The sequence below is a fragment of the Seriola lalandi genome, unplaced genomic scaffold, assembly GCF_002814215.2.
Source record: "Seriola lalandi dorsalis isolate HSWRI2012SDOR001 ecotype SW California unplaced genomic scaffold, Sedor1 jcf7180002051726, whole genome shotgun sequence".
Lineage (NCBI taxonomy): Eukaryota > Metazoa > Chordata > Actinopteri > Carangiformes > Carangidae > Seriola > Seriola lalandi.
Genome location: NW_019522279.1, coordinates 35,788 through 54,318, shown reverse-complemented (window position 1 = coordinate 54,318; position 18,531 = coordinate 35,788). Strand labels below are relative to the sequence as shown.

Here is an 18,531-nt window from a genome sequence, read left to right as displayed (position 1 = left end):
CAGGACCAGTGTCCAGGCGGCTCCTGCAGCCCTCAGCTGGGTGACCTGATGGTGGGTCGAGCTGCTCAGCTCTCGGCCTCATCGACATGTGGTCTAGACGGACCTCAGAACTACTGCATCATAGGATACTTGGAGGTCTGACAACACAGTGTGACAACACCCTTACACTGTACATGTACAGTCAATACACACACACACACGCACACAGTTACAATACACACACACACACGCACACACACACACACACACACACACTAGTCCTAACACTACACACATAAACCAACACACTGTGTGTGTGTGTGTGTGTGTGTGTGTGTGTGTGTGTGTGTGTGTGTGTTTGTCTTCCTGGCTCTCGCTCAGCCTCTCATACTGAAACATGTCCTGATCTGTCCTCGTCTCTTCATTACTGAACTTTTCGTCCTGATTCTTCAGGATCTTGATTCAAGTTTCATTAAAAACAGAATGAAACAAACAAATTAATATTTTCACAATTGTCATGACGCAGTGAGAATGAATAAATAAAAACCCATATTCTAACACACACACACACTGTCTACCTAGTGTTTACCTCTGACACACTGAACAGTCTCAGTGATTGTAGATATGAAGAAACCTGCTTTACCTTTAATCTGCTTTTAACTCCTCCTCTTACCCAATCACAGAGCAGATACTTGGAGGATCCGCCCACTCAGTCCAACCACATCAGAGTATAGTTTCACTGCAGTTTACATGTCAACTCAATATTTTACAGTACAGAGTCATATTTAACAGGTAGAAACCTGAAACAGAGCCAGCCTCAGCAAGGGGGGCAGGGGCATGATGATGATGATTATTGATCATAATGATTATTGATCAGGTGAAAATGTCCTCATCCATCAGGAGGGGCAGAAATGTTTTACATGTGACTCTCGTCTGCCGTACGATCGCTACAGCAACCCGAACAGCCACCGCATTGAGAACATCATCACGACCTTTGACCCCGAGAGAAAAATGAAGTGGTGGCAGTCTGAGAACGGTGAGTTTAAGATATCATGATCACAGAGACTGTCCAATCAGAGAGGACGTGAAACTCACCTGAACTTAAGGGTTCATATTCAAACTGCAAGTGTGAATCATTATTTTAATTATAATTAATATGTGTATGATCTCACCTGTGCAGGTGTTCACCAGGTCAGCATCAGGTTAGACCTGGAGACAGTGTTCCAGTTCAGTCACCTGGTCCTCATCTTCAAGGTAAAACACTGTAACGTAAACACTGTACTGTATATACTGTGTATGTATACAGTATGTATATACAGTGATCAATACTGATGAGGGTTACACTGAATCCTTTATTACTTATTTTTCTGTCTAATGTAATAAATGATTCAGTGTTTATACACATTTATATTTTTAAAGGGTTGATTATCTGATTTTTTCCCCCAACTTTATTAAGTGTAAAAAATGTGTCAAGTACAAACAGTACACATACACATCAATATGAGAGCTGATGACAACAAAGATTCCGAAAAGTATACATGAAATTATATTAAATGCACAACTGAATACATAGATGTATTTATACTTCAAAAATGAATAAATAAATAATAAATAAATACCAATTCAAAAACATCAAATAGTCATACATAAGCAATTATAATCAACTTCAAGGGGTTTCGTTGAAAATATTCTTCTAACATTCTAAAAAACAGATGCTTCTTTTATTGTTTATAAGCAACAAGGAATCAAGTAGGATACTAAATTCCATCAAGAAAAGGGGGAGAGTCAATCGAGTCAGTCGAATTTAAGAATTTCTGTTTATGATTAAAGAATTTTCCAAATAAAATAAAAACGTTAACAACATAGTTAAGAGATTTAACACTCTCATTGTCATAATAACATATTATATCTTTCAAAGTAAAATAATGGGTCACTTTAGTATTAGGAAAAATATAAGCATTTAAATCTGTACAAAATTTCATTACAATTTTATATTGAAAAAATAAGTGGGTAATAGTTTTGTGTCAACAAAACGAGCAAGAATTATCAATGTCAGTATATTTGGAGATTATGGAATTTACAGGGTAAATTTAATGTAAAATTTTGAAATAGAAAATTCATGTGGTAATAACAAGTTTTATTCCAATTTATTTCTTCCAAAAGTGAGTTCCAATAAAATGTTGCTCTTGGGGTGATTTTGTTTGTACTTTGAAAAATTCGATGAAAATGTTTATTATATACACTTTTTGTCGAATGTATTGATACCATTCAATAACAGTTCAGATGGGCTTTCATAAGAGTTCCCATCATCAAAACATAAATTACTCTTCATAAAGTGGATTAACCCTAAAGGAATAGCTTTAATTACTGAGTTGTATTCTTTAAAAGAAATAGGAAAATGGGTTGATGATCATTGAACATGTGAACTGACAGAGTGATGTCACTTCCTGTCTCTGCAGAGTTTCCGCCCAGCAGCCATGTTGGTGGAGCGATCAAAGGACTTTGGACAAACCTGGAAGGTTTTTCGTTACTTCGCAGAAGACTGTTCACTTCATTTCCCTTCAGTGTCCAGTGAGCTGGCCGACAGCATCGATGATGTCATCTGCGACAGCAGATACTCTGGATCAGAGCCGTCCACTGATGGAGAGGTGTGTGTGTGTGTGTGTGTGTGTGTGTGTGTGTGTGTGTGTGTGTGTGTGTATGCAGTACAGTGGGGTTTAAAGGCACTGAAACATTTTCACATAAACATGGAAACAATCAAAAGTTAAACAATAAAGTTTGAGGATTGTGAGATCATGCTGAGAGAGAATGGATCTTCAGCTCGAGTTCATGCTGTCATTAAAGTGAAAGGGAGACAAACCACATACTAAGATATTCTGATATTAATGTACATTTCATTTTCACTCTGTGTTAACGATGAAAGGATGTTTGTCTGTTCTGCTGTTACTCCACCAGGTGGTGCTCAAAGCTCTGGATCCCATCTTTGAAATACAAAACCCGTACACACCAAACATCCAAGGTGAGGTCAAAGAATCCTGCTGTCTGATTGGCTGTTGAAAAGTTCAAGTCAAAGAAGAACATATCAAACATATTAAACAAATTAATCACGTTTTATCCCTCATCCTCAGATCTCATCACTGTGACCAACATTCGGGTGAACTTCTCTCGTCTCTTCACACTCGGTGACACTCTGCTGAGTCGGAGACGCAGGAACCCTCAGGACAAATATTACTACGCACTCTACAACATGGTGGTGAGAGGAAGCTGCTTTTGTAATGGACATGCCAGCCGCTGTACACCTGTGGATGGAGGACGGGGGGACGTCTTCACCCAGACTGGCATGGTACGCACCAGGACTGGTACTGATCAGGTCTGTCCTGGATCAGTTGGACTGGTACTGATCAGATGAGGGTTAGGGTTCAGTGTGTGTTCATTCCACACAGACTGTAAAAGACATTCACTATTTTATTTTATTGTCTAATTGATAACAGTAATTATTAATTACATAATTAATTATTGTAGGGTTCTAAAGTCTAAGACCACATTCCATTCACTGGTCTCAGATTTTCGGACCCTGTATGTGGCCGTCAGGTTTTTCTCTGCACATCCAGATTCAACACAGAGTCCCAGGAATGTGAAATCCATCACGTATGATCTGTGAGGACATTTCCTCCGAATATTTACTTGTTGCTCTTGTTTGCTCTTGTTGAGAAAATCCATCAGACTGATTACATCAAAGCACACCTGAGCTCTCAGGTAAACATGCCTTCTGCTCTTCAGGTTCATGGTCATTGTGTTTGTCAGCACAACACGGCTGGAGAGAACTGTGAGAAATGTCAGGACTTTCACCATGACTCCCCCTGGAGGCCTGGAGGAGAAGACACAGCTGACATCTGCAGGAGTAAATTCAGTTCAATGAAACTTTTCCTATTTTAGCTGATTGAAAATATCAACCAGTTATTAATTTGTGAAAAATACAATGAAGGGATTTATTCCTAGTTCAGTTTTATTTTATCAAATAAATAACTTTCAATTTATTATTTATATATTTTTGATTTTTAAAACGAGGACTGACTCACTCAAATATCTTAGTAAAATCTTTTCATGTTGTATTTTGTATTTCATTTATATTTTGTTCTTTGTATTTAATGTATTTGATCTTCAGTTCAGACGGACTGGAAACTGTATATTAATATAATGATATATAAAGTGTCTTTACTGATTTGAGCAGTAATAGATTCAGACATGATGAATTGTGTTCTCTCAGGATGTAACTGTCATGGACACTCGGACTCGTGTCACTTCGACGCCGTTCGTTTCGAAGTGACGGGTGGCATGAGCGGCGGTGTGTGTGATGATTGCCGCCATGACAGGACAGGGCCTCAGTGTGAACAGTGTCGACCTTTCCTGTACCAGGATCCACAGCGAGCAACGGACGACCCGCACGCCTGCATACGTATGCTTCAACTGCTTTCACTTTGTCACTCTGTATGTGTGTTCGTGATGTTTATGATATCGCTTCATCACTGAATCCAGGTTCATGACTCTGGGACTGTACATGGAACAGAAGTTAGTCTCTTCAGCCAAAGGCCTCCTGTACTGAATGTGGCTCAGCTTAGCTGCTGAGGAAGGATCTAGTTCAAAGACGTCGTGGTCTGAGCTGCTGCTGGATCCTTCTGGACTGACAGAATCCGGTCCACACAGATTGATGGGTTATGGTTAGGGTTTTTCCATCATGCTGTGTTTCAGCTTGATGATGTCATGTGATGTGATGATGCAAGTTGCTTCCTGTGTTTCAGCTTGTGACTGTGACCCAGTCGGTTCTCATGGCGGAGGTCTTTGTGACGCTCTGAGCGGTCGATGTGTCTGTAAAGAAAATGTGGAGGGTCAACGCTGTGATCGTTGCAAACATGGCTTCTTTAATCTGAGACAGGATGACCCGGCCGGTTGCCAAGGTAACAAACAATTAATTATTTTTCATTTCAACAAACAGCTAAGCAGAGAAGCCTCATGTTTGATGTTGCCGCTTTCATTCAGGTTTGTTTGTTGTGTGTGTGTGTGTGTGTGTGTGTGTGTGTGTGTGTGTGTGTGTGTGTGTATCAGTGTGCAGGTGTCATGTTTTGGGAAGTGTTGGGTACTGTGATCAGCTGACAGGAAGTTGTGAATGTGACCGTTTGGCGAGCGGGCCATTGTGTGATCGATGTCTGGTAGGTTTCATCTTAAAGGGGCAGTTTGTAAAATCAAATGTGTTTAGTGACCTCTGGTGGCTGTTGCAAAAAACTACAAGTAAAAGCTTCAAAGCACAGAGAGAAAAAACAGAACCATACAAAAGTCATACAAGTCATAGAGATAAACAGAAAATGACACGAGCTCAGATACTTACAGCTTTAATCTCTAACTTTCCACATTGAAATAAAAGCAGCAAGACCAATGTCTATATGTTCTATATGTTGTTGAGTTGTGTTCTTACATTATCACAAATGTTTCCATCAATTCTCAAACCAGAGATATCTTTGATTTTAATCATGGTAATGTTTCATTGGTCGCCTGTTGACGACATCATATCCTCTATGGTCATATGTCTCATTTTTAAGATACACTGTTTATACCCTGGTCATTTTCAACTAAATTTTAACCTGATGAAGGGTCAGAAGGTCAAAGTTAAAAATGTTTTTTCACATCTAGTTTTTGTTATTTTGTTAGTTTTAGTTAATGATTAGTTAACGACTAGTTAATGATTAGTTAACGATTATAGCCTTGGTCCTGTCTGTTCTCGAGCAGTTTGCATCAGTTAAAAACCATTAAATGGGTGAAGGTCCTTTACAATCATGCAATGGCAGCAGTTCAGTTTATAAAATGATTTAACTGCTTTTAATGTCTCAGATCTTTTTAACTGTCTTTTCTTTTCTTCTCGACTAATTTTAACTAAATATGTTACTGTGTATGTATCAGCTGTAAAACCAGAGCTTATATATGAAGTACATGAGACTATGGTGGTTGCTGTGATACTGACTCCTGCTCTAAATGACTAACATGTTGGTGTGTGTGTGGTGTGTGCGTTATGTTCAGGCAGGTTTCTGGGGTTTGGGAAACTCTGCATTCAGATGTTCACCCTGTGACTGTGACATTGGAGGAGCTCACGGCACCACGTATGTGTCCTCTGATTTTATTCTGTTTTCATACAACGGTGAATTCATGTGTGAAATAATGAAGAGGAAGAACTCATTGAACTGTTTCCAGCCCTGAATCACAGGTTAGTATCAGAACAGGCCGATGACTTGAGGGACAAACAGGAAACAGATGTTTCTCTACAGAGAGTGATTCACAGAAAGAAGAAAATTTCACACAACTGAACACTGAGGCTTCATGAAGGTTTAATCTGTATGGACAAAGATCCAGTGACATGAAGGATGACACTGGTGTCAGTCAGTCACATCTTTAGTCACCATGGCAACAGAAACCAACATTAAATTTGTGATGTGAGATGACAAATAAAGACCAGACCATTTTTCGTTACATAAGTGCCATAAAAGAACTGTACTGAGTCTGGGTTCAGTACAGTTTATTTTTCACACCTGTTTTTGTCATTCACGTGTCAAAGCTGTTTATTGTCTTTGTTTTGTCTTATTTTATATTTTATCTTGTACATTTGTTCCACGACGGACATATGACAAATAAAGGCATTCTATTGTATTCTACGCTTCAGCAGTTCAGATGCAACAAACACATGAAACTGATTTCTGATCAGTTTGTTGAGTCCCTGTTGAGACGTCTTCCTGTCCCCTCAGGTGTTCTCCAGAGGACGGACAATGTAATTGTTTACCAAACATGATTGGGCGGCGCTGCTCTGACCCTGCTCCCGGGTACTTCCTGCCCCAACTGGACTACTTCCTGTATGAGGCGGAGCTTGCCACCCCACTGCACGGAGGAAGCTCGCCTCCTCCTACTAATACTCCGTCATCTTCTTCTCTGGTGAGTAACAGAGGTCGTGTGACAATACATCACTAACAGTATTACTGTGTATTTACATGCAGTGTTACTGTAGTATTTGCATGCAGTATTACTGTGTATTTATATGTAGTATTACTGTCTATTTTACATGCAGAATTACTGTAGTATTTGTGTGTATTTACATGCAGTATTACTGCATGTAAATTTTACTATTTTACATGCAGTATTTGTGTGTATGTTACATGCAGTATTACTGCAGTATTTGTGTGCATTAACATGCAGTATACTGTATAATTTCAGTTGAATCCGGTAGTTTTACCACAGTGTGAGAAGTACTACAGAGAGCAGGGCTTTGACTTTAAATTCAGCAATGGACGAGTTGTCCTGGTTCGGAGGACTCGTCGACTCGCCCGCCGAAGGAGACAGGGACAGGTGAGATATCACTTGACCAGTGAGGGCGATTCAGTCTTAGATTTCAGCCAATCAGATTGTCCTCCATCTCGTCTTATGCACAGATGTTTTCTTTGGGTCCTGCAGCAGAGCAGCATCCCTCTGTACCCTGGTCACGCCCTGCAGATCATTACCCGGCAGAGGACACCTGATCAGCCAATCACCTGGACTGGCCTGGGATTAGTGAGAGTGTTGGAGGGGGCGGGGCTTCGATTTACTGTGAACAATCTGCCGTCATCGATGGATTACCAGCTGCTAATTCGCTATAAGCTGGAGGTGAAGCTCAATTAATTCATTAATTCATTTTTGCTGCTTTATTGTGACATTTTACTTCATTTATTTCAACATCAATTGATCTTTCTCTTCAGTCTCCATTTGATTGGCTGGCTTCAGTCAGCATCATCATGCTGTCACCAGGTGAGGGTGGCTGCAGCAGCAACCCAACAGGACGTGAAACTCTGATTCTTCCTGGAAACTCTGGGTGAGACAATATCTGTTTTTGTCTGTTGTTTGTTTACTGCTGTCTTTTGTTTCTTTGGTTGTTTACTGTTGTCTTTTACTTGTTTGTCTCCAGAGCAAGTATTCTGGATTCTGCAATGTGTCTGAACGCAGGCGGTCGGTACTTTGTGGATGTCGTTTTTAACAAACAGCCTGGATCTGATGGATCTGATGGCTCACACATCCTGATCGATTCGGTGAGGATGTCTTCGTACACTCAGCTGAAACTCATTCTGACTGATTGATTGTCCACTAAACTCCTCCCACTAACAGCAATGGTCCAATAACAGCTTAGCAGCAGTTAGTAGTGACAGCAGACCCTCTGTTGAGGATTGCTCTGACAGGATGTTTACAGTCTGTATTAAATGTTATGTTTTGAATTATTTTAGATGGGTCTGATTCCCCGAATCGAGTCTGTCCAGAACTTCTGCTCTCAGAGTGACCTTGAATCTTTCCGCCGCTTTCGCTGCATTGGATTGGCTGCTGAGCTCGACTCACAGGCGTCAGTGCCGGAGCGCTGCGAGGGACTCATCAAAAGCCTGTCGGCACAAATCCACAATGGAGCTGTTGGTGAGTGGCTCAACACGTGATGAAGAATTCACAGTAGAGCCCTTCATACAGTTAGGCCCAGAAATATTTGGACAGTGACACAAGTTTTGTTATTTTAGCTGTTTACTAAAACATATTCAGGATACAATTATATAATCAATATGGGCTTAAAGTGCAGACTCTCAGCTGTAATTTGAGAGTATTCACATCCAAATTGGAGCAAGGGTTTAGGAATTACAGCTCTTTAATACGTAGCCACCTCTTTTTCAAGGGACCAAAAGTAATTGGACAATTGACTCAGAAGGCTGCAAAAAAAAATAAATAACAAGGCTGCATGGGCTCTTCCTTCGTTAACCTGTCATCAATTAAGCAGTTAAAAGGTCTAGAGTTGGGGCGTTGTGTAGCGTAGTGGTCTAAGCAGGCGCCCCATGTGTAGAGGCCACAGTCCTCGCTGCATTTGGCCCCGGTTCGAGTCCCGCATCAGACGGCCTTTCGCTGCATGTCATTCCCCGTTTCCTGTCTCTCTCCACTATACTATCAAATAAAGGCATAAAAAGCCCCCAAAAAAATATACTTTAAAGAAAAGGTCTGGAGTTGATTCTAGGTGTGGCGTTTGCATTTGGAAGCTGTTGCTGTGAACACACAACATGCGGTCAAAGGAGCTCTCAATGGAGGTGAAACAGTTCATCCTGAGGCTGAATCCATCAGAGAGATAGCAGAAATGTTAGGAGTGGCCAAATCAACAGTTTGGTACATTCTGAGAAAAAAAGAGTGCACTGGTGAGCTTGGGAACTCAAAAAGGCCTGGACGTCCACGGAAGACAACAGTGGTGGAGGATCGCAGAATCCTTTCCATGGTGAAGAAAAACCCCTTCACAACATCCACTCACACAACATACACTCTCCAGGAAGTAGGTGTATCAGTATCTAAGTCTACCATAAAGAGAAGACTTCATGAGAGTAAATACAAAGGATTCACCACAAGGTGCAAACCATTAATCAGCCTCAAAAATAGAAAGGCCAGAATTGACTTTGCCAAAAAACACCTGGAGAAGCCAGCCCAGTTCTGGAACTGCATTCTTTGGACAGATGAGACTAAGATCAACCTGCACCAGAATGATGGGAAGAAGAAAGTTTGGAGAAGAATTGGAACAGCTCATGATCCAAAACACACCACATCTTCTGTAAAACATGGTGGAGGCAGTGTGATGGCATGCATGGCTTCCAATGGCACTGGGTCACTTGTGTTTATTGATGATGTGACAAAAGACAGAAGCAGCCGGATGAATTCTGAAGTGGATAGGGATTTACTTTCTGCTCAGATTCAGCCAAATGCAGCAAAGTTGATTGGACGGCACTTTACAGTACAGATGGACAATGATCCAAAACATACTGCAAAAGCAACCCAGGAGTTTTTTAAAGCAAAGAAGTGGAATATTCTGCAATGGCCGAGTCAATCACCAGATCTCAACCCCATTGAGCATGTATTTCACTTGCTCAAGACAAAACTTAAGGCAGAAAGACCCACAAACAAGCAACAACTGAAGACAGCTGCAGTAAAGGCCTGGCAAAGCATCACAAAGGAGGGAACCCAGCGTTTGGTGATGTCCATGTTCCAGACTTCAGGCAGTCATTGCCTGCAAAGGATTCTCAACAAAATATCAAAAAGTAACATTTTACTTAGGGTTATGTTTATTTGTCCAATTACCTTTGAGCCCCTGAAATGAGGAGCGTTTGTATAAAAATAGCTACAATTCCTACATGTTTAATCATATATTTTTGTTCAACCCTTGAATTAAACCTTAAAGTTTGCACTTCAATTCCGTTGTAGTTGTTTCATTTCAGATCCAATGTGGTGGCATGCAGAGCCCAAATCATGAAGATTGTGTCACTGTCCAAATATTTCTGGGCCTTACTGTATGTGATTCAGCACATTGAGAAAGTTCATGAAGCGACTGGACACAAAACTTTTGTTTCATTTCAAGACTTCATTGTTTTTGGTGTGTTTCAGAGGTTATTGTTCTATCATAAACATTCTGTGTATTTCCTGTTTTCAGTGTGCAGGTGTAATGTCATTGGTTCTCTCGGACCATCCTGCAGTAAACTGGGTGGGTTCTGTGACTGTAAACCCAATGTGATTGGCCGTTGCTGTGATACCTGTGCACCACTGACGTTTGGTTTAGGATCTGACGGCTGCAAACGTAAGAAACTCTCGCATTCAAATTGTATTAAAGACAGATGACGTCTCCACTTCCTCCCACTGTTTAAAAATGAATCGAAAATATCAGAGATACGAGCGATGCCATGTTGTGCTGAAAACATGCATGTGATGTGTACTTTGATTTTGGCCCATGTCCCATTCACTAACATGTAGGGTGTGGATTTTATGACCTGTAATGCAGCCATGTCAGCCATTTTTATATACAGTCACTGATCTGTGATGAAAACCATGATAGATTTTTCTCTGCTGTGTTATTTGCAGCGTGTGAGTGTGACACTCGTGGTTCAGTGTCACAGCTGTGTGATCAGGTCAGAGGTCAGTGTGCGTGTCGCTCAGAGGTGACGGGGCGACGCTGTGATCGCTGTCAGACGGGATTCTGGGGTTTCCCATTCTGTCGACCCTGTGAATGTAACGGACTGTCAGAGGTGTGTGACGAAGAGACCGGAGAGTGTGTGAACTGCAAAGAGCACAGCACGGGACGGCACTGTGACAGGTTATGTACATATATACGTGTATATATATATATATCTATATAGCAGGTGAAACCTGCAGTAACTAACTTCCTTATGAGGTCTTTATAAACAGAACTGTTCATATTGTAGATGTTCCGGTTCTCGTGACACTTTTATGATACTGATGCAGGTGTGTGGAGGGTTACTATGGTGACCCTGTCTCCAGACAGCCCTGTCAGCCCTGCTTGTGTCCAGATGTTCAGGGCAGCGGACGATTCTTCGCCACTTCTTGTCAACACAACCCACAGTCCCTCAGTCTGACCTGCAACTGCAGAGAGGGGCACACAGGTACAAGCTGACATCTGTTGAAGTGCTCTGCTCACCAAACATGGTTATTGTTCACATCTTAATCTTTCTAGTTTCTTTCATCTAACCCTTCAAAGAGGTAGGTGACAGGTGTCACACACAGGTGATCTATGAGTCTCTGTCAGACATGTTGACACAACAGCAGGGCAATAAAACTGGTTTCTTATGTGCATGAACCACATAAACACAGTAATCATTAAAAATCTCTCTCAGGTCCACGTTGCAATAGATGCAACCCTGGTTTCTATGGTGACCTGACGGTACTGGGTGCTAGCTGTGAGGAGTGTTCCTGCAACAACAACATCAACCCAGACGACCGTGACTCCTGCGACAGCCTGACAGGCGACTGTCTGTGCTGCCTCCACAACACGATGGGACCACGCTGCCAAAACTGCAAACCTGGTTACTACGGCAACGCCTTGGTGCAGGACTGCAAAGGTACAGACATGAGTATTCATGCAGCACATTTTACACAAGATGATGTAATACAGTGTCCATCAACTAAACCTCAACATTCAACCGAATACTGCCATATATATATATTTCATCTACATTAAGTAATACATTGTGTATTTCCCAGAATGCTCCTGCAACCGGCGGGGGACGGAGGTGACTCGGTGTCCTCTGGGGAGTCCCTGTTTCTGTGATCCAACTACAGGACAGTGTCCCTGCAGGAGGGGCGTAGAGGGGATCCTCTGTGATGAATGTGAAGACGGATACTGGAACCTAGACGGACCATCAGGGTGTCAGCCCTGCAGCTGTGACCCCGTCAACTCCCTGTCCAACATATGCAACAAGGCAAGACCACCAGGCTAACAGATCACCAGGCTAACTGACCACCAGGCTAACTGACCACCAGGCTAACAGATCACCAGGCTAACTGACCACCAGGCTAACTGACCACCAGGCTAACAGATCACCAGGCTAACAGATCACCAGGCTAACTGACCACGAGGGTAACAGACCACCAGGCTAACAGATCACCAGGCTAACTGACCACCAGGCTAACTGACCACCAGGCTAACTGACCACCAGGCTAACAGACCACCAGGCTAACTGACCACCAGGCTAACCGACCACCAGGCTAACAGATCATCAGGCTAACTGACCACCAGGCTAACTGACCACCAGGCTAACAGATCATCAGGCTAACTGACCACCAGGCTAACTGACCACCAGGCTAACAGATCACCAGGCTAACTGACCACCAGGCTAACAGATCACCGGGCTAACTGACCACCGGGCTAACAGACCACCGGGCTAACTGACCACCGGGCTAACAGATCACCAGGCTAACTGACCACCAGGCTAACAGACCACCAGGCTAACTGACCACCAGGCTAACAGACCACCAGGCTAACTGACCACCAGGCTAACTGACCACCAGGCTAACGGACCACCAGGCTAACTGACAACCAGGCTAACTGACCACCAGGCTAACAGATCACCAGGCTAACTGACCACCAGGCTAACAGACCACCAGGCTAACTGACCACCAGGCTAACAGATCACCAGGCTAACTGACCACCAGGCTAACGGACCACCAGGCTAACGGACCACCAGGCTAACTGACAACCAGGCTAACTGACCAAAAGGCTCTGTTAACGTTGAATGTGTTATGAAGTTGAGTTAAAAGTAAAATAAAGAAACATTTTAACAGTAATAAATAATTACTGTGTTGTGTTCAGGTGACGGGACAGTGTCCGTGTCGTCCTGAGTTTGGAGGGAGACAATGTGATGAATGTGGAGAAAACCACTTTGGAAATCCAGATCTGCAGTGTATCTGTGAGGATCAACACACACACACACACACACATTTTGTTTTCAAGGCAGAGGCCCAGTTAAAACCTGTTCAGACCAGGTCTGACTTGGACCTGATAAAGTCACAAGTGGACAGGTCTAAGTCTGTCAGCTCACACCTAGTATTAACCTGAGTCTCCACATGTGTCTCAGTGACCACTTGTCAGAGGATGTCAGCAGAGTGAGTTGCCCTTCAATGTGGCCCAGGACACATTCACATTCACACTGCTAAAAGAAGGTGGACACAGGTACAGACCACCTCTGATCCTTAATGCGTCTCACACCTGAACCTAGAGCTTACCACTGGTGATCAGATCACCTTAGACAGATGTTAATACCAGGACTGAACAGGACTGAGCAGGACCAAAGATACTGGTTGTTTTTATTTTAATTCATCACATCTTGTTCTCAGCTTGTGACTGTAACCTGGAGGGAACCGAGCGTCCATCATGTGACCCTGAAACCGGTGAGTGTATCTGTAGATCTGGTGTCACTGGGATCTTCTGTGATGAGTGTGCTGCCGGCTACAGCTCAGTGTTCCCGGCCTGCGAGGAGTGCCACCCCTGCACTGCCCTCTGGGCCGAAAATGTCACCGACGTCCAGCGAGCTGCCCAGAGGATGAAAACCTTCATCCCTCACCACAGTGATGACCTGCAGCCTGGAGACAGTCACCGCCGGCAACAGATGATGGAGATGCACTCCAAGCTGGACAACCTCACCAACCTGACAGGACTCTCCCTGCCAAAAGTGGAGAAGGTGGAGAAATTGTGGGGGAAGATTGGGTAAGTTCTTCTTTCTTGATCTGACATGTTAAGAACTCAAAGAAATGAACACGACATGTCACATTCACCCACACACATGTATGATACGTGACACCCACACACACACACACACACACAATCATACACTGATGGAAGCACAACCTTCTCTGCTCTACCTCCTGAGCCACAGCTGCCCCTCTCCTGTCTTTTATTTGAAGTGTTGATCCAATAGAAGATGTATTTGTGGTTTTAAGAACCAAAAACCATGTCAGTCAGTCGTTTTATTTCTTTTCTCATTGGCTGACTGTTTCCTGAGTGACACATGGCCGGGCCAATCACAGGTAACAGATTGTAGCTAACCACTGTAGCTTGGTAGAGCTCACTGGTAAATGGTGATGGTCATGAGCCGAGCAGACATGAAAATCAGATTAAAATGTAGAACTCATAAACAGTATTTCAGAAAAAATCTACTTTATCCACTGGGGAGGCTGTGTAGTGATATCTGGCTTCCTTAGATCCAATCTGTCTTGTAACTCAGCAACAGAATGACTTTTTGGTCAACAGGTTGGATGGTGATTCCAGGTGGGCGGGGCTTGATGACTGTTTTGTTGTGTCAAAGTTCAAAGAAGTCCTGGCGGCTGGTTTTATGGCTCAGTTTCTGGATATAGGCTATGTGCATTCCTCTGATACTTTCACTGTATTAATATACAACCTAGACCTGGTTTATAACCAAACAACACATGGACATCTACCTTTAGACTGTATGGAGCTTTAAAATCAAAGAGCCAGTCCTGTTGTTGTTTCACTCTGTAATCAGAAATGAAACATTTTAAATGTTTACAGGAAGTTGAAAGACGCCCTTGACCCAAACATGATCCTGATCGACCCATCTCCTCTCCTCAACACTGAAATTGACAACATTCATCTGGATTTCAAGAAGCTGCTGAACAGCTTGAAGGAGAAAATCATCAAGGATCCAGATGATGAAGATGATGAAGACAACCTGGAAGGTACAGAGTATATCCTGATGTATGCTGCAGTCAGACTGGAATTCATCCCTCATCCAGTTCTATGGAACAAGATTAGACACAACCACCTGACCTTAAGGTGATCTGGATCTGGATCAGACTGAAGTCAACATGGTCTGGTCTGAATCACATCTGTACAGGTGGTCACAGTCCTCCAACATGTTAAAAGGTCACCTGACTCCTCGGCTTCCTGTTAGCTTGCGCTGTCCAGCATGAGGCTTCACGCCAGTCACAGTGTGTTCAGACCAGATCCAGATCACAGTAAAACCAGGTGCAGCCATCCTGTCATTAACTCACCTGCCTTCTCCACAGTTCTTACTGAACTTAGACCTGTGACATGTTGAAGCTCCTCAGCCAATCAGAGTGGGGGGGTAGGAATGGCCTCTTTATAACTGCAAGTGACTTTACATCCTCACTGCTGTTAGCCTGTTAGCCTTTTATTTCCTCAGAGTGAAATGACAAATACTTTGTGACAAATTAACTTTAATCCATTTAAATAAATTGTAAAGTGAAGAAGTCTGAAAACTGCTGAACTCAGATCTGATTCTCCTCAGCTGATCACACAGAAACTTTTCAGTGAGAAGAGTTTCTACTGTTGAGAGCCTTTCTCTATGTGACCAGAGCAGAACCAGACCTCAGCAGAGCCTGGATCAAAGACTGTGTTGCTGCTTCTTCACTTTGTTTCTGGTCTGTCACAGAGCTGCAGGACAAGATTCAGAAGCTTCATTCAGAGTTCATGTTGGATGAGAAGAGGGTAAAAAATGCCAATAAAGGTTTGGAGGACTCCATGGACACCAGACAGGAAGTCAAACTCAAACTGAGCACGTGCAGCAAAGGAGGAAGAAGAGACCTGGCACCGCTGGAGATGAAGATCAAAGAGCTCAGTGTGGTACAGTTCAACCGAAAGGTGAGTTTGTCATCTGGATATGGCACAGCCACCTTAATGCTACTTCCTTCCAGTGGCCACTCATAGTATTGCAACAAAAAAAATCCCCTGAGACCCAAAGAGCCTTTTCCCCATAGACCTCCATTATAAAAGAGACATCATCCCAGTGTAAGGTCTTAACAGTAATGAGCATGTGCAATGAGGCACCAGCTCTGCGTCTGGTCTCTTCTTATAATATGTCCATGTTTTTATCACATTATATCACAGATACTGATTGAACTGTTTCAGCCCTGTCGTCGAAATAGATCAGTTGACTATTGATTAATGTTGACTCCAGGCTGATCAGCTGATCTATAAACAGCAGGCTCATATGATTTACAAGTTGATAATATAATAACAGATATAACATTTTAATAGACAGGTAGGACATGAGTCTTTACCTGGAGAGTCCCATGACACTCTGTGTGTAAAGCGGTAGCTGTATTTAAGTGAGTGTGAGCTGGGATCTAAACCATCCATGAAGTCAATGATAATGACAGTCAGGGCTGATGCTGTGATCTGAAGCTGTGATCTGATGCTGTGGTCTGATGCTGTGATCTGATGCTGTGGTCTGATGCTGTGATCTGATGCTGTGATCTGATGCTGTGATCTGATGCTGTGATCTGATGCTGTGATCTGATGCTGTGATCTGATGCTGTGATCTGATGCTGTGATCTGATGCTGTGATCTGATGCTGTGATCTGATGCTGTGATCTGATGCTGTGATCTGATGCAGGTCTGTGGAGGACCAGGTCTGGAGGACTGTTCAGGATGTGGTGGAGCTCTGTGTGGTCTGGATCTGGGAGACAGGAAGTGTGGAGGTCCAAACTGTGATGGAGTCATTCCTGTGAGTCAGAAAGCTTCAGAAACAGCTGAGAGAGCCAAGGACCAACTCATCACTCTCCAATCCAGACTAGAGGAGTCCAAGAACAAGGCAGGTTTACACCGCGATTACTGGAAGGAATGGTGTCAGTACTGCCCCAGTCCCCTGCATGTGTTTTCAACAAGGCAGCCCAGATAAACCACGAGACCAGAATGAATCAGAATGATCTTTATTGTAGACATCCACCCAGTGTCCATTTTATTAGGTACAGCTCGCTCAGTCTGAGTCTAATCAAACAGTCCAGTAATCAATCCTCCTCTGCAGTTTTATCTGGTGGCTGGCAGATCTCAGTGCTGAAACTTTAACTGTGAAGTTCATGATATCAGCAGCTGAGGTTACACTGGGCTGTATGAGGAGGGGAGGAGCTCTCCCCTCCTCATACAGCCCAGTTTAACCCTTGCATGACTGACTGTCTGTGGACAGATGAACAGGACTGCTGGACACACTTTTCTGCTTCACTGTAAAATAAATGTTGTTATATCTGTTTATTCTGGGTCAGATCAATTATGCCAAACAGACAGCTCAGGACACCAAAGACCAGGCCAAAGACCTGCAGGACCGGAAAAACGCCAACATGGACTCCTTCGAGAGAGAGAAGACCAAAACAAGGGAGATCATCCAGCAAGTCAAAGACTACCTGATAGGTGAGTGTTCACTTGATACTGTTGGAGGCTGGGCCTCACCTGCACCACTCCACTTCAGTTATTTGGTCAAAAGAACAAACATTTATTACTGTTATGTTGTCAGGTCTTGGCCTGACTCTGTAAAGAGCCTTGAAATAATGTATGGTAATTGAAATGAATTGTTGTATTACACTGTCAGTCCCTTTTATATACAGCACTGACCCCATCCACCCAGGAGAGTGTTCATCATCAGAAACATGCACTGCCCACAGGACTCAGGCTAACACACATGCTATATGATAGAACAGAGTTCATGTACAGTTTTATAATGATTTTATCCTTTAACAATGACCCTCATCCAGATGAGATGGTTCCTCCAGAAGACATTGAGAAAATGGCCCGAGCTGTGCTGGACATCCAACTGCCACGATCTCCTGTGCAGTTCCAATCAATGATCAATGACATCAAGAATCTGCTGTCAAATGCTACACACTTCCAGGATGACCTTAAGAACCTGGAGGAGCGCACCATGGCCACCCAGGACCTGCTGCAGGAAGCTCAGAAACTCAAGTCAGTTTCTAAAAACACAAAACTTCAGTTTAAACATTAACTTTATTTAAAGCTCAACAACATGAAACATCTGTTAACTTTACCTCCTGACTGATCGATGAGTGACTGACTGAACACGCTCGTCTGGTATCTGGTCACAGTCCTGCTCTCTTCATGAAGAAGTCTTTGTGGTTTTTGTTGCTTGTGTTTAGGGAGCGGACAAAGGACATCGATGTGACAGAGATCAGAAGAGACATTTCTGAAGCAGAGAGAGCTCAGGACAAAGCCAACAATGACCTGGAAACAGCCGGCCGAGACGGAGACATGAGCAAAGAGCAAATCCAAGACGTAAACATCAAGAAGATTTTAGATATGTCACTTCTGTTCGGTGATAATATAATGTGTTTATACATGTTTTTTTATACATATTTCAGATTAAGGACAAACTGGAAAATATTGAGACAAAGCTGATCAATCGTCGACCTGAAGATCTGAAG

The 18,531-nt window shown here is 43.0% G+C and overlaps 1 protein-coding gene across 1 annotated transcript in view; it reads left to right on the top strand.

The window, feature by feature from the left end:
- Positions 1–18,531, top strand: part of lamb4 (laminin, beta 4) — a 22,775-nt gene that overhangs the window by 900 nt on the left and 3,344 nt on the right. The window contains exons 3-32 of the mRNA XM_087172053.1: positions 880–1,015; positions 1,160–1,233; positions 2,439–2,627; positions 2,935–2,998; positions 3,108–3,322; positions 3,760–3,880; positions 4,247–4,435; positions 4,779–4,934; positions 5,083–5,186; positions 6,049–6,128; positions 6,768–6,951; positions 7,231–7,362; positions 7,468–7,656; positions 7,749–7,861; positions 7,955–8,075; positions 8,268–8,448; positions 10,484–10,627; positions 10,909–11,140; positions 11,290–11,447; positions 11,679–11,903; positions 12,046–12,263; positions 13,154–13,250; positions 13,678–14,047; positions 14,870–15,036; positions 15,753–15,961; positions 16,716–16,913; positions 17,362–17,506; positions 17,848–18,055; positions 18,247–18,382; positions 18,469–18,529. Coding sequence (XP_087028179.1) covers positions 880–1,015; positions 1,160–1,233; positions 2,439–2,627; positions 2,935–2,998; positions 3,108–3,322; positions 3,760–3,880; positions 4,247–4,435; positions 4,779–4,934; positions 5,083–5,186; positions 6,049–6,128; positions 6,768–6,951; positions 7,231–7,362; positions 7,468–7,656; positions 7,749–7,861; positions 7,955–8,075; positions 8,268–8,448; positions 10,484–10,627; positions 10,909–11,140; positions 11,290–11,447; positions 11,679–11,903; positions 12,046–12,263; positions 13,154–13,250; positions 13,678–14,047; positions 14,870–15,036; positions 15,753–15,961; positions 16,716–16,913; positions 17,362–17,506; positions 17,848–18,055; positions 18,247–18,382; positions 18,469–18,529 — 4,816 coding nt within the window. The remainder of the gene's footprint in view (positions 1–879; positions 1,016–1,159; positions 1,234–2,438; positions 2,628–2,934; positions 2,999–3,107; positions 3,323–3,759; positions 3,881–4,246; positions 4,436–4,778; positions 4,935–5,082; positions 5,187–6,048; positions 6,129–6,767; positions 6,952–7,230; positions 7,363–7,467; positions 7,657–7,748; positions 7,862–7,954; positions 8,076–8,267; positions 8,449–10,483; positions 10,628–10,908; positions 11,141–11,289; positions 11,448–11,678; positions 11,904–12,045; positions 12,264–13,153; positions 13,251–13,677; positions 14,048–14,869; positions 15,037–15,752; positions 15,962–16,715; positions 16,914–17,361; positions 17,507–17,847; positions 18,056–18,246; positions 18,383–18,468; positions 18,530–18,531) is intronic.